We start from the raw sequence: 13,936 nt of genomic DNA on the forward strand, positions 1-13,936 counted from the left end.
ATACTGGCTGACCCCCTTTTATTCTTTCAGCAGATGCCACAAATGATCTCAGGAAAACCCCGAAAAGTTTCATCTTTGGCTAGGGATGCATCTGATTAAGTGTTTTTTACTGAGAAAGGTTTATGCACAATCTGTTAGACTTTAAGGAGCTACAGCACCAGAGCTGTCTCATCCATAAGAGGGTTCAGGGTGGCTGCCTCATGTCCTGCGCTTTGGGGGGCCCCCATAGCAGCTGCCTCAACTGTCTTATGGATGGGCCTGGTGCAGGCAGCAGCAGGGGTTACACTGTCCCACCAACTCACCATGGCAACAAGAGCTGGCATGGCCTGGTGACTTTCTCTGCTCTTCCCTGCCACTTTCTTCCAACCTCTGAGCTTGACTTCTATGTGGCTATAGGAAGCAGAATGCCCCAACCCCAGGATGCTACGATTCCTATTGCTGTGGAAAAGGAAGATGCAGAGGACTGGAAGGGTGGTGCGGGGGTGTGTGTGTGACAGAACAGAGCAGGATGCCAGGTCACTCCAGCTTCTACCACCGTGGCAAGTGGAGTGGGGAGGAGAAGGTGATCCCTGCTGGTGCCTGGTCCCCAGGAATCCCCAGGGTCACCTGTCATAGGATGGGGGCAGGTAAGGGGGTAGACCAGGTGCTAGAAGGAGCACCACAGAGGTAGAGCAGGGGTGGGGCTCGAGGGAAGGGTTGAGCGGGGGGGGGAGGGGAGGGGCAGGGGCGGAGTGTTGGTGGCTCGTCCCAGGTCCCATACCTGGAGCATATGAGGAGCTCCCTGCACAGGACTCCTCACCTGAGACAAAAAAAAACTAAGATTTTTTTTTTTTCATATATATAGGTTACGTATGTATATATGCACATACACACACACACACACACAGAGCTCTTACACAAAACGTCAGCATTATGCCATACAGTGGCATAAGGCAATATAAAATTAAGGCAAGCTACTGGCTAAGCCAGTCACGACAAACACCATTCATATGTTTGTCTATAAATAAAGCTTATGCTTTAGAGTCATGCTCATTAACCATCATAAAACCCTCTTTAATTTTTGTCTCTTCACTGCAGTAACATGCAAATGGATTGAGTAGCTATATTTCTAAATATAAATGACAGCTGAATTGCAGGTGCAAAATATCTGCAACAATAAGATACCTACAGTAGAGGACCCTATAGAAAACCATTTAATGATAAACAGTGGAAATAGCAGTCTACGTGCCTCTGAGTTTTGTTTGGGCCTTCTAGGAACCAGTGATATTAATAATGGGATAACCCTGCTACTACCTACACAACATATTTGACTTACAGAACAACTAATATATTTTATTTATTTATTTATTTATGAGGGAGCAAATTTTCTTTAAGAATTGTATAGCTGTATATTGACAAATCCACAAGATCTCTCTCTGCTGGAATGCTAAGGCTTCAAAGAAACACGCATTGTTCATAAAAGGAAGAACATCAAGTATGTATTACCCCACATAACAAATAACTCAGCAACACCCAAACAACTAATTTATAAAATACATAATTTTTAACAGACCTTATTGTTGATTGTTACATTATAAAATGAAACAGCACATAACGTTTTTTGATTTTAGTTGAACCTGATTCACTGCAGCAAAACTTAAAAGTTAACTGTCATTAAACAAAATCTGTATTAATTGTTAAAAGCTGAATATTAATTTGTTTACAAAACGATAGGCTTCATTACCTTCTCAGATTAAATGACTACAGCTTGAATGTTCATGTTTATTTATAACTAGATAATTACCCATGAAAAAGGTGATTTAGCCTCTTAATGTACCTTGTTATTCAAACTTTAATTACTTTTTAATTACAAAATTCATTACATTCCTAACGCTGTCTAATTGGTTTAAAGTATACTTTTGTAACATAAAACTGGTTCTTACCTTATCAAGTTCTGGATCTTGAAAAGGAAATTTGCTAATCACTATTCTGTACTCCTCCTCATTTGCGACAGGGATAGGGCTGTAATTATCTGCTTCAAAAATATCCCTGTTCAGAGTTAGCAAAAGTCAGCACACTCAGGAGAGACATTAACACTTAAAAACATCACAAATAAGTGTGTGCATAAATTAATACAAAGCTTTTCATTGACATCAGATTGGTTGCACAATTCCAAAAATGGAGAACTGAATTCAATATTGCTCCAGAATTCCAAACGGCATTTTAGTAAACTGAGTATGAATTACTGCAGCCCTAGGATCATATTTATTCATGTAATGACTTTTTCACACGTTACCTGACCTTAGAGGGTTGACCTATACCGGAAAATTACAGAATTTTAGAATAAGTTTAATTGACAGAATTCAAAACACAGTTTTGCACACTTTAGCTATGTCTACACGTGAATGTTACATCGAAATAGCTATTTCGATGAATAACGTCTACACGTCCTCCAGGGCTGGCAACGTCGACGTTCAACGTCGACGCTGGGCAGCACTACATCGAAGTAGGAGCTGCAGGAGAGCGTCTACACACCAAAGCGGCCCACTTTGAAATAAGGGTGCCAGGAACGGCTGCAGACAGGGTCACAGGGCGGACTCAACAGCAAGCCGCTCCCTTAAAGGGCCCCTCCCAGACACACTTGTACTAAACAGCACAAGATCCACAGAGCTGACAATTGGTTGCAGACCCTGTGCATGCAGCATGGATCCCCAGCTGCAGCAGCAGCAGCCAGAAGCCCTGGGCTAAGTGCTGCTGCACACGGTGACCATAGAGCCCCGCAGGGGCTGGACAGAGCGTCTCTCAACCCCTCAGCTCATGGCCGCCATGGCGGACCCCGCTATTTCAATGTTGCGGGATGCAGATCAGCTACACTTGCCCTACTTCGACGTTGAACATCGAAGTAGGGCGCTATTCCCATCTCCTCATGAGGATAGCGACTTCGACGTCTCGCCGCCTTATGTCGATTTCAATTTCAAAATAGCGCTCGCCACGTGTAGACGTAGCGGGCGCTATTTCAAAGTTGGCGCGGCTACTTCGAAGTAGCTGGCACGTGTAGACATGGCTTTTGATATCAAAGAAATAGGGACAGGCAGGGACTTCATATTAGCTGGCCTACCCTATGGTTATTTGCGAATATTTAACTCAATACACAACAGCGTAGGCCATAACGGGGCTGTCTTTAGGGTGCTACTGTATTCCTTCTCGTTTTTGCTGAAACAGACTAACACAGCTGCCTCTGAAAACTGATAGTCTTTGTCTACACTTAATGTTTAATACTGTATTGATTAATGTGTCCTAACACAGAAGTATTTTTTCGCAGTAAATGCATGCAGGGAAAATTTGGGGGTCATTCTATATTTAAAACAGGAGCTTCAGATTAAAGCTCTCAAACCCCCTTAATTCTAGGTCTACCATTCTCCTTCTCAAATTATTTTTAAGGAAGACACGGAAGCAGAGAAGCAGAAGCAGCAAAAACATACAGTTACTGCCAAGATAGATACAAAGGAATGCTTATTCACAACTAAACAATAACGTTTTCTGTACCCTGGCTCCCACTCAGGTTATAGCCCTCACTTTTGTGATGTTCCTATAATAGTATAATATGTAAGAACTCAAGGTTAGCCTTCCCATGTCATATTGCCTAGAATTACTGTACAATGACACCTCCCAACTAAATCTATGGGAATCTGTTGCTTTTCAAATGGAAAAAGGTTACATTTTTATTCAAACAGGAAACAGATTATTAAGTATTATCACTATTCTCCAGTAAAAAAAAAACAAACTGGTATTATTTTTTGTATAAAATGAACATAAACTTTTATACTAAAGGAAATTACAATTTTAGAATTTAAAGTTCTATACCCATTCAGATCAAGTCATAGTAGAAATGCCAAAAGATATTTATTCCTATTGAATAAACTGTATTCAGTTAAAAACTAATTTTCTAAATTTTAGTTAAAGAAATCTGAAATTTGACAGAAAAATTAGATTTGATTCAGAGACACAAGTAACGAGCAACTAAATCATCCCTAATAGACAGAGTATTTTGAGACATTTTTTCTGTGTTGCAATACTAACCTGAACAACCCAGCCCATTTTTTAAGCAGTGTTTCATTGTACTGATCTCTTATTTCAAATAAAAGATCAAACAGTCGATTCACAGGAAACCCATAACCCTAAAATACAAAAATAAAAAGGACAAAAAAATTCAAGAACTACTCTCATTTATCATACTTTGCTTCAATATATTAAGTAGGGTTATTTTATCATGCAATTTTGTACCATTCTTGTACAAGTTACCAGACTTCACGTGTAAAGGTATTTTTAAACATGGTCTATTAACAGGTAAACCTGATATTTTGTTTACTATAGTAATAATACCTTTTACGGCAAAATGTGACAAATTCCTTTTGAATGTTTTAACTGTGTATTTAATTACACAGTGGCTATGTCTACACCTGCCCCCAACTTTGAAGGGGGCATAGTAATCAGGGTGATGTGTCAAACTTCAAAGTGCTGGCATGCTGTATAGCCCCAGGCACTTCAAAGTGCCTGTGCTACTTTGAAGGGGCTTCACTCTTTTGAGGAGTTTGACACTTTGAAGTTGCCATGGGGGAGAATTTGCCTAATGAAGTGCTGCATGTTCATTGCAACATTTCATTAGTAGTCACCCATCACCCTGACTACCACACCCACTTAGAAGTTGGGGGCAAGTGTAGATATAGCCAATGTGTTTTATCTGTTTTATCAATGATTCAAGCACAGACCAGCAATGAAGCACAACTGGTCTTCCAAAAAGCAAATTCAATGACTGAACTGAAAAAATATTATTAGTTATTAATTGGAAGTAAATGGTTTACAAAAAATACAACATATACATTTATTTTAATGCTGTGTAACACCCTTTCAAATATATTACAAAAACTGGAAATCAAAGTCAAAACAAAAAGCAGTCAAGTAGCACTTTAAAGACTAGCAAAATGGTTTATTAGCAAAATAAACCATTTTGCTAGTCTTTAAAGTGCTACTTGACTGCTTTTTGTTTTGATAGTGTATAGACTAGCACGGCTTCCTCTCTGTTATTATGGAAATCAAAGTGTTTTTCAGAAAGCAACTGGACACCTAGGTGGTCTATGGTGGGCATGAATTAAGAAGGCTGTGTTAAGGCACAGGAACCAGCAAAAGACAGGTAAGCAAGATATTTCCATTATTTAAAATATTTTACTTAATTCTGTCCTTGGTACATGCATGTGATTCAACTGAAACCAATGGGGCAGGTAGGAGGGCTGTACATGCACATCCAAAGGCTCTATGTGCTTTAATTCAATTATCAAAATAATACCAACCTGCAAAGTATCCGCAAACACAACAATGAGATTCTTCAGCTCCAATACAAGATCAGGATCAGTGCAATATGACTGGAAATAAAAACCCTTGATTTTATGAAAGTTATTTGAATCAAACAATAAATACATTTTCAAATTACACTGTGTCAGTAGAATCATAGAATACTAGGACTGGAAGGGACCTCGAGAGGCCATCGAGTCCAGCCCCCTGCCCCAATGGCAGGACCAAGTACTGTCTAAACCATCCCTCATAGACATCTATCTAACCTGTTCTTAAATATCTCCAGCGATGGAGATTCCACAGCCTCCCTTGGCAATTTATTCCACTGTTTGACCACCCTGACAGTTAGGAACTTTTTCCTAATGCCCAACCTAAACCTCTCATGCTGCAGTTGAAGTACACTGCCTCTTGTTTTATCCTCAGAGGCCAAAAAGAACAAGTCTTCTCCCTCCTCCTTATGACATCCTTTTAGATACCTGAAAACTGCTATCATGTCGCCCCTCAATCTTCTCTTTTCCAAACTAAACAAGCCCAATCACAGAATCACAGCCTTTCTTCATAGGTCACATTCTCTAGACCTTTAATCATTCTTGTTGCTCTTTTCTGGACCCTCTCTAATTTCTCCACATCTTTCTTGAACTCTGGTGCCCAGAACTGGAACAATATTCCTGCTGAGGCCTAACCAGTGCAGAGTAGAGCGGAAGAATGACTTCTCGTGTCTAGTTCACAACACACCTGTTAATGCATCCCAGAATCATGTTTGCTTTTTTCCAACAGCATCACACTGTTGACTCGTATTTAGCTTGTGGTCCACTATAACCCCTAGGTCCCTTTCTGCTGTAGTCATTCCTAGACAGTCTCTCCCCATTCTGTATGTGTGAAACTGATTGTTCCTTCCCAAGTGGAGCACTTTGCATTTGTCCTTATTAAACTTCATCCTGTTTACCTCAGACCATTTCTCCAATTTATCCAGATAATTTTGAATTATGACCCTATCCTCCAAAGCAGTTGTAACCCCTCCCAGCTTGGTATCATCTGCAAACTTAATACGCATACTTTCTATGCCAGTATCTAAATCGTTGATGAAGATATTGAACAGAACCGGTCCTACCACAGACCCCTGCGGAACCCCACTTGTTATACTTTTCCAGCAGGATTGAGAACCATTAACAACTACTCTCCCAGTTATCTCCCAGTAACTACAGTTATCCAGCCAGTTATGCACCCACCTTATAGTAGCCTCATCTAAATTGTATTTGCCTAGTTTTTTAATAAGAATATCATGCGAGACCGTATCAAATGCTTTATTAAAGTCTAGGTATTCTACATCTACCGCTTCTCCCTAATCCACAAGGCTCATTTTCTTATCAAAGAAACCTACCAGATTAGTTTGACATGATTTGTTCTTTACAAACCTATGATGGCTGTTCCGTATCACCTTACCACCTTCCAAGTGCTTGCAGATGATTTCTTTAATTACCTGCTCCATTATCTTTCCTGACACAGAAGTTAAGCTGACTGGCCTGTAGTTTCCTGGGTTGTTCTTATTCCCCTTTTTATAGATGGGCACTATATTTGCCCTTTTCCAGTCTTCTGGAATCTCTCCTGTCTCCCATGATTTTCCAAAGATGATAGATAAAGGCTCAGATACCTCCTCTATCAGCTCCTTGAGTATTCTAGGATGCATTTTATCAGACCCTGGTGACTTGCAGACATCTAATTTTTCTAAGTGATTTTTAACTTGTTCTAAACTCATTTGCTTCATACCACCAGTTAAGTTCTTGTGTTGATAAAAGCAACTTAGACTTACCTGTCTTAATTTATGCATGCATTATTGTTGTAGCCTTGCTGGCCCTAGGATATTAGACATACAAGATGGGTGTGATAATCTCTCTTTTTGGACCAATTTCTGCTTGTAAATGAGACAAACTTCCAAGTTTACACAGAACTCTTCATGAATTTAAGAATGACCATATTGAATCAGACCAAACGGTCATCTAGCTCAGCATCCTGTGTTCCAGAAGTAGCCAATGCCAGGTGCCCAAGAGAGAATGAACAAAACAGGTAATCACCAAGTGACCCATCCCCGGTGGCCCATTCCCAGCTTCTAGCAACGCTTGCAAGCTTGTGTCTTTCACTAACAGAAGTTGGTCCAATAAGGGATGTTACCTTAGCTACCTTTTCCTAATTTACTATAATTATATATGGTATTTGGTCATACCACAAAGCTATTATGAGGTTTGCCTTAACAGGATGAAATCAGATAAGACCATCTGGAATATAAGTAATGCACACCAGTATAGGCACTGACTGACTCAGATCCTGAGGGATGCTCAACCCCCACTTGCCCAGCCCATCCCCACTTCACCTTTTGTCCAAGCCCACACCTCTGCCTGTTCCCACCCCTGCTGTGCCATACCCCCATCTCTCTCCTCCACAGCCTCTTCCAGCCTTCACTCCTGTCTCCTTAAGCCTACTGCAGAACAGCTAATTGCAGAGGAGCTGATCAGTGGAGCTGTCACCAGGTGGCAGGTACAGTGGGGAGGGGAAGGCAATGACTCAGGCGGCTGACAGTGGGTGCTCAGCACCCACTATCGTTTTCCATGAGAGTGACAGTCCCATAGCACCCACGGAGTAGGTGTCTACACACACCATGAACAAACCGCACTGAAGCTCCATTCATTGAAGTCAATGGGACCAAAGCACATGCGTAAGTATTTTGCTAAACCAGGAATATTAATAGTACTTTCAACACTAAGCCTCAGTCCAACCAATGTTAATTCTATGGCACTTTAAAGACTCATTTCAAGAGGGAATGCTGTAAGCAAAATGTGCGTATTATGTTAGTATGTGAAAACTTGGATGTGTAAAGTTAGGCAGCTACATCTATATGATTTCATTTTCAAAGATGTTGAGCATCTGCAGCTTTTACTGAAGTCAAAGGGACATTGTTGATGCATTTCTGAAAAATTAGACTACATTTATCCTGCAATTATGTTTCCATCTTTACGTCCCCAATTTTGAACAGCGAGACCCACAACCTATGTGTATTTGACTTGCTCATATCTTGCATTAACATGGCTCAAAATTAACAATCGAATTGAACAGGACACCCCAAGATGCGCATCATTTGCACGTATATGCAAACACATGCTCCTGGGGTTTACAAGCAGGATTCTGGAGGCTCGCTTCATCTCTGTGCCATCATCAGTGCTTTTTCTGTGCTGTACCGGCACCTTGACAGCCCCAGACAAGATCCTCAGCTGAGTGGCAGGGGATCCTGCCAGCCTCGCAGCTGGGAGCAGCCTGGGGCATAGAGCTCCACTGGGAGCTCCAGACCCGGGGACCTGGCCAGGGGAATCCCAACAGTCCTGGGACTGGGAGATGCCCGGCACATGGAGCCAAAGTTTCCCCAGCTGGGGCTCCTGGTAGGGCTCTGTGCTCCAGCTGGCTTCCTAATACAGGGCTGCAGGGGACCCTGCCCGCCATCAAGGTCCCCAGGGCAGGAGCTGGGGCTGCTGGTAGGGTTCTGTGCCCCAACGAGCTCCCAGCCTTGGGGCTGCTGGGGTTTCCCCAGCCCAGGCCGTGTCTTTGGGGCAGGAGCTGCTGGCAGAGCTCCTTCTGCAACCAGCTCCCAGACGCAGGGCTGGTGGGCCACCCAGCTGGACATCCCAGCTGGAGCTGCTGAGGTGCCACTAGGGTGCACCGCTGTTACCGGCACAAAAAAAGCAGTGGATCTAAGGAATGCAAGCCCCCCACCTTAAGTTGTGCAAAATTCAACTTACGCCAAGTTTCCCAGGAATGCAACGTATGCATAAGTCATGGGTCTACTGTATTTTGGTCTTCATTGTTATTCTTTTTAATAAAGAAATACACAAAAACATTTATATTGATGCAATGTAACCCAGGATAATACCTGATTGAAATGCAGCCCACATATCTTTACTTTCCACATAATTATGTAAATTAATGGCTTTGTTTCTTGCAAGTACTTTTAAAAGAAGAAAAGATACATACACTAGTCACCCACTTCATCTCAATATAGACTAGCATGATATAATTAATTGTGATAGGAGTTACGCAACCTGAGAACCAATAATGACAACAATTTCAATTATATCAGAAAGCCCGCAGTGAATGATCCTATTTCTATGAGAAACAAAATTGAAGTACATTTGAATGTGTTAAATTGTCACTTTTTAGAAATATGTGTCAATGAATAGATTAAACAGCTGCCTTGCAAAATACGTAGCTTAAAAATTGCTAAATAGTTTGAATTTGCCAGCAATGCTTTCTAAAATTTATTGTTGATTGGAAAAAAAAAATAGCATTCACTAGAAATGTTCCTGATTGAAAACACAGTTGGTACATTTTGAACAAAGATCAAATTTTCTGCCTTTTCAAAAAGAGGTACAACATATGAAGCAGTCTTCAAACCTAAAACAAGCTGTAATAATAGTGAACTGGTAGCAAAATCCAAACTACATGATTTAAGAACACATTTTTGCATGAATGAATGGAGATTAGTAGACACTGAGAAGGGAAAGTCAAGACATGAAGTAACAGCACTTTGCACAGGTTACACATCATCTATTTTTCTTCCTGAGCATGCCTTGACACCTATGACCCTTTTGACAAGTTTTCAAATAATTTACCACGATAAAATATAGTCAACCATATTCAATGACTGTATTCCCTTGCTTTTCAAGGGGAGATCAGAAATTGCACGCTGATACCCAATTTTCTTTTGGGTAGATAATAGAGAAATAACTTGCACTATTTGAAAAATATTAAAAAAATATTAAATATTCAGCTAAACATAATATTAAATTAATAACCCTTTAATATTTTCAAGATTATAGTAATGCCTCTACTGACATATAAACATACTATTTTAGGGGCACTGAATGGGTAGCTCTAAGCACTGTGCTGGCAGAGTTTATTTTGGAAACAGGGTATCTGGAATGATAATTAGGAATTATTCCCTGGTGGTGCTTTCAGTGATGAACTATTCAATCTGATCTAATGAAGAGGTCAGTTGAAACTAATGAGGACAGAATGCAATAATAACAGCAGATTAACTCTGCATATTCTAAACTGCTGGACTAAGAGTACTTTTGGAAGACCGAGAGAGTAGTAAATCAGTGAAGGATTATGCAAAAAGCCCATGGCTGTGGCTCAGCCTGAAACTGATGAGAAAAACAAAAGCTCAGCCTATTCTCTCCCAAATGTGAGCAATTTTAAAATCACAAAAAAAGAAAGAACACCCACAATGATGAAGGTATAACTTTTCACTGTGACACTATCTTACTTTTAAACACACAGATTCTTTAATGGAAGAATACATCACAGCCTTCTCACTTACAGAATGGGTTCTAAGAACAGCTATGATCGTTGACAGTGCCATGTTCCAGAGTTCATCCGTGTATGCTCTGGTTACCAATCCCTGTGTTACATGTAAAATGTGATCTTCCACTACAAAGAAACTAAAACAAAAATTTATAAGAATTTACATTAAATAACTCACAGTTATTTTCAAATATTTACAACAACACCGAGCAAATCCTACCCTTTTGTAAACAAGAATGGACAGGCTGTGCCCACAGAAAAACTGGAACTTCAGCGGACTTTGCATCAGACCCTTGATGCTGTTCTGGACATAACGTGGAAAGCATAGCCGCTGCCAGCTGGAGCCCAGCTCCATGGAGTCTCTATATCTGTCACAACACTGGAAAAATGTATCATGTCTGTGCAGGACAGATAATCTCTCCACTCCAGAGAAGCAGCAGCCATTACCCAATGTGGCAATGGGATACAGATGGCACGGGTCTTACACAGAGGAGAGGATTCTGGGAGATAAAAATAATGGTACCAGATTTTCATTTAAAAAACTTACCCTACAATTTGACTGAAATATCTTCTGTAGCCTTCTACTGTTTCATGCTTTAAGTAAAAAACAAAAAAAGTTGAGGAATGAAAATACCACTAAATATTTAAGTCAAATTCCAAGTCAGTGCAACTTAATAAAAAAACTAGCACTGGTTACCATGCTCGACTGTGGCTGAAGAACTAATTTTGCTTGTTTTTTTCTTTGCTTTCTGTAGTAGTTTTCAAATGTCTCTCCATCACCCTAAGACAACACAAACAAAACATGGTTAAAAGATGCATATTTTTCATATGATGCAAACACATCTGAAATTAAGGTCAGAGTTCTACACTGTAACTCTCAACCCTACATTTTATACTTGTTCCACATGTGGAACGCCCACAGACAACAGCAGAAGTTCTATATACTTGAAATTGGTGGAAAGCATGTGAAGGAGATCAACAGTGTACACTGGAGAGGAGAACTGAGCACTTGATCCCACATTTTTACTCGTGTCATGACGCTATGATGCCAAATACAAACTTTTTGAAATGACTGAGTAACAAAATAATTCTCAACAAATCTCTTAAATTTTTAATTCTCTTAAAAAATCTTAACTCCTGAAAGTTAAATACATCAGCTTTAAAACACTACAATTCCACTTGTTCTCAGATACGTTGGAAACTTAGTTTATATTGACTGCTGTGACATGTAAAGTTGAGTTATATGCTAAATGTGACAGTAATTCATAATATAAGTCCTGCCTCTTGGGTGCATTAGCTTTCCTTGAGCAAATGTAAACAAACATTAATATTTGCTTACTCTTTCTTGGATTTAGTAAATATTAATGAATAACTATTTGGATTTTAGTCTCTTATGTCTATTGATTATACTGTTCAGACCTCACACAACATCCTGGTATTCTTATTAAGATGATTCATTCAGTGGAAACCATCTGTTCATATGAAACCATTGTAACACTGGCTCTTCCACCTATTGAATGCAAAATAATCTGTATGCAAACAGAATTAAGCAGCTTAGCATTTTTAAATTTCATTTTTACTGCACAAGGTCATTGCTAGGTCAGAGCTATTTAGAGTTCCTTTACTTGGGATTTCAAAAAGCTTCAAATAAAACCATAAGAGATGCTGGATATTTTTAAATCACTACTATTTCAGTAGGAAATCATCTAAGGTCTAAATTAATATTTTCAAACATACAAAGAATATTGGATTCTTTACCCCAAAATGCAGATCCCTTAGCACAGCAGGAAACAAAGCTTAAAAACAAAAATAAAGGGGGTAGACACTGCTTTTAGAAAAGCGAGTTTTTCATATTGTGTGATAAATAATAACCAGAGCACTTTTTATTACTGTAATATTTTATTTAGGACATTAGCATTTACCTTGATTATCATTATATAAATAATTAATTTCCACTCAAATGTTATTCTTAAATGCACAATAAAGTCATTGGGAGAAATGTACAATCGACTTCTAATCTTATATTGGTGCATGAGGATAGTGGAAATTTACAACGAAAAAGAACAGCTGCTCTTTCCAAATGCACAAAATAAAGTTAGATATGTAAAATACTTGACGGGTGTTGACACATGATAATATACTATGCAATAGACATGATTACTTGGAACTAGCTAACATCATGATTTTTAATAGAAATGTCCTTAACAGGTGCTTTGATCCCCTATCAGTAGATTAACACGACAGTCATGGTAGCATGCCCTATATTCACAGGAGTAGCAAAGGAGAGTTAAAACAGAAAATGCCCAGCACAACCAATGTAGGTTGTTCATCTTTGAAAAGTTCCTAAATTCATTTACATACAAAGTATTTATTAGTTTATATAACATGTAGCACCTTAGAGACTAATGGATTTATTGACGCATAAGTTTTCGTGGGTAAAACAGACTAACACAGCTATCCCTCTGAAACTAATCAGTTTACGCTGGATAATAAATTATTGGAATTTTTCTCATACATAAAATCCTTTTTCAGATTTTTCTATTTTATGATGCCATATGATTTTTATTAGCCTGAAAATTTAGAGTTGTGTACCAAAGAAATTGGGGAGGCAGACAGAAACTTACTATAGAATTTAAACACAGCATTCCAACGAACACATTGAACTGTGGTCATGCTGCCGTATAGTGCTTAAGCAGATTGGGCATGTAGGCTAGCCTACTAAAAATATAAACCACAAAAAAACAGGAAAAGATTAAAGCAGAGGCTGAACTTCAGTAGTACTTATGTTGGAGTTCTCCCTCACCTATAAAACACAGAAACTGCCATACCACATCAGACCAGTGATTTATCCAGTCTGGTGTTTCGACTCTAGTAATAGCAAGCACCACATACTTCAGAGGAAGGCATGAGATTCTCATAATGGGTGATTATAAAAAAGTCATAATGGACATTATGAAATAGCCTGCCTCAAGTGGGAAGTTTCTTCCCAACCCCAGACATTGTTAAATAGTTTTATGTCCTGAAGCAAGAGGGTTTAATATATCTCCGATTAGTTATCCACATCCAATCTAATGTTTTATTCAATAGCATTGGATAATACAAATGGCTAATCTTTTTAAAACTTTTATTAAGACACATACTTCAGTTATATCTAGTGACGAGCAGTTTCAAAGCCACTAACAGAAAGAAGGAAGGGAAAACTGTACAGGCAGGTGTCTTTGAGGAGCATAATCTGAAGACAACGAGGATTGCATGGGTG

At 39.4% G+C, this 13,936-nt stretch overlaps 1 protein-coding gene across 7 annotated transcripts in view; it reads right to left on the minus strand.

Moving 5' to 3' along the window:
- Positions 1-13,936, minus strand: part of EXOC6 (exocyst complex component 6) — a 190,264-nt gene that overhangs the window by 98,633 nt on the left and 77,695 nt on the right. For 4 of the 7 annotated variants that reach the window (XM_075000389.1, XM_075000388.1, XM_075000391.1 and 1 more), the window contains exons 9-15: positions 11,375-11,458; positions 11,225-11,271; positions 10,694-10,814; positions 5,328-5,399; positions 4,060-4,157; positions 1,923-2,028; positions 761-799 (exon numbers count right to left, since the gene is read on the minus strand). In XM_075000389.1, coding sequence (XP_074856490.1) covers positions 761-799; positions 1,923-2,028; positions 4,060-4,157; positions 5,328-5,399; positions 10,694-10,814; positions 11,225-11,271; positions 11,375-11,458 — 567 coding nt within the window. The remainder of the gene's footprint in view (positions 1-760; positions 800-1,922; positions 2,029-4,059; positions 4,158-5,327; positions 5,400-10,693; positions 10,815-11,224; positions 11,272-11,374; positions 11,459-13,936) is intronic. The other 3 variants (XM_075000392.1, XM_075000390.1, XM_075000393.1) reach the window with 1 other exon arrangement.

Source organism: Carettochelys insculpta, chromosome 7, assembly GCF_033958435.1.
Source record: "Carettochelys insculpta isolate YL-2023 chromosome 7, ASM3395843v1, whole genome shotgun sequence".
Classification (NCBI taxonomy): domain Eukaryota; kingdom Metazoa; phylum Chordata; order Testudines; family Carettochelyidae; genus Carettochelys; species Carettochelys insculpta.